The 1983-nt window shown below is 32.8% G+C and overlaps 1 protein-coding gene across 1 annotated transcript; it reads right to left on the bottom strand.

Moving 5' to 3' along the window:
- Nucleotides 1-1204: 1204 nt before the first annotated feature.
- On the bottom strand, nucleotides 1205-1977 carry LOC112456396 (saccharopine dehydrogenase-like oxidoreductase). Its single transcript, XM_025018899.1, has 3 exons — nucleotides 1950-1977; nucleotides 1606-1877; nucleotides 1205-1439 (listed from the first exon to the last, which is right to left on the bottom strand). The coding sequence occupies exons 2-3, from the start codon at nucleotides 1812-1814 to the stop codon at nucleotides 1334-1336; spliced, it is 315 nt and encodes a 104-aa protein (XP_024874667.1). The 5' UTR covers nucleotides 1815-1877; nucleotides 1950-1977; the 3' UTR covers nucleotides 1205-1333.
- Nucleotides 1978-1983: the final 6 nt, after the last annotated feature.

The following is a 1983-nucleotide window of genomic DNA, read 5'->3' as shown; positions in this document are numbered from 1 at the left end:
TTCATATTTGTTACATAACGATGTATTGACGATGATTAATAATTATGTAATTGATAATTATAAATTATCACAATCAATGACAAATATCTATTTGTAATTGCAATTTGTATCTCAATGTCAATCTAATTTTTGATAATCTTTACCGGCTTCAACTTAAAAATTACGTTATACCGTCGTATCGGCATGTCGCAGCACATAAGCACATACATGGCATATATGTGTGAAAAAAAAGATCGTAGCTCAAATGCTTCGATCATACAAGATATAAACTCTGTACAACATGCAAAATATAAATATGTACGTACACGAAAGTATCACGATAATCGAAGCAAATTAGTGGCCGAATAGATCGGATTTCCTTCTTGGAGAGAGGCCTTATTCGGCCTGCCACGAAGCGATTTGCGCGGATACGTCTACAGGTGCCTGCCGCCTATAACTGTAGAATTGTCGATGGGGTCAAGGGTATCGACAGGCGTGTCGACCGTCGACCAAAATGGCAGTTTTTTACACATTGCTGAAGAAAACGGCGCGCTGGAGAGAGGGGCGTATAAACGCGTTTATTTAGAGCGATGCGCGCCTTTAATTCTTCTCGTTTTTATTGCGTTTGAAACGTCATTTCGCACCTGAAAATCTCTAAGCAAACAAATTTCTACGTCGGCGTTCAATTAACTTGACAAATATATTCAATCGTTTTGACTTCAAACATAAAAAAGTCTGAACTATATTTCTTTATACCACGTATGAATTTGTATGGTCACGAAAAAATTGTCTTGCTTTTTGAATGCATGCTACTATTTACACAAATACAACGTGCAAAATCGATTTCACGCAGGCGCGTGTAGGGTAATCTACAAAATAATTTATTTTATATACATTTTATAAGACGTTGAAAAGAGACGTAATATTGAATATGCAATGTTGACAGTTTTGAATTGTAAAGGAAACTACAAAATCATAGAAATCATAAGAAATACAAGACAGATAAATAAGGAACAAATTAAGTTGCGTTAATGTTGCGTCAGTGTATAATGTAAGGTTTACTTATCTTTATTTGTTTCAAATAAAGTAAACAATTAAATGTAATTTTCGATTACTTTAATATTATAAAATACACAGTATACACGGTTATAAATAATTTTCTCTTGAAATATCGTGAAATTTAGCATATAATACATACAGAGTTGAAAAACAAATGTATACATATATATAATATAGAGAGCATAAACTTTACTCCAAAGTTATTAAAATGTTAGTGTCAAAGTCGAACGAAATAATATGGCGTATTAAAAAAAATCTTGTCAAGGATTGTAAAACTTTCATATACTACATATCTCTATTTCACGGTAGATGATATAATCTCGAATTTAATATTATGTTTATTCATTTGCTCAATCAGAGATGTTTTACCAAATGCAGCACCAGGAGTGAATACACCTCCGCTGTAAAGATATAATAACATAAAAATAAAGTCGAAGTTTTCAACATGTAATTATAATTATTACATTTCAGTTACTAATACTTCAAACTGGAAGTTTTTAAACCTTCAAGAAATAACCAATGATAGACTTGAAAGTTAGATCAATAGATAACTGATAAATTACTTACTTGTCAGGCATTTTGTCAGCTTCATTAAGGATTGTAATTGCTGATAAAATCGCTATGATGCTAGTCGCTTCATACGTGGGAAAATCACTACTGACTTTGGTGATTACTTTCTTATTAGGTCGATCTGTGTGTTTATTGGTAGGTTCAGCCAACTTTTCAGTCCATCCACGGGCTTTGAACGTTACATTAAAATTCATCGATTTTAACATTCCCGGTTTCAAGCTCTCATTCTCTTTCTTCACTGAACCGCACGAAAATAGAGCCGGATACTGCTAATAATATCGCGTTTAATAATATTATCTTATCTAAATGATTTTGATAATCGCAAGTGCTTGCACACATACTCGTAAAAGTAAATTACGACCCCATGCTGTGCGA

Source organism: Temnothorax curvispinosus, unplaced genomic scaffold (assembly GCF_003070985.1).
Source record: "Temnothorax curvispinosus isolate PA1 unplaced genomic scaffold, ASM307098v1 QBEX01006771.1, whole genome shotgun sequence".
Classification (NCBI taxonomy): domain Eukaryota; kingdom Metazoa; phylum Arthropoda; class Insecta; order Hymenoptera; family Formicidae; genus Temnothorax; species Temnothorax curvispinosus.
This window is presented reverse-complemented; position numbering and strand designations above follow the sequence as displayed.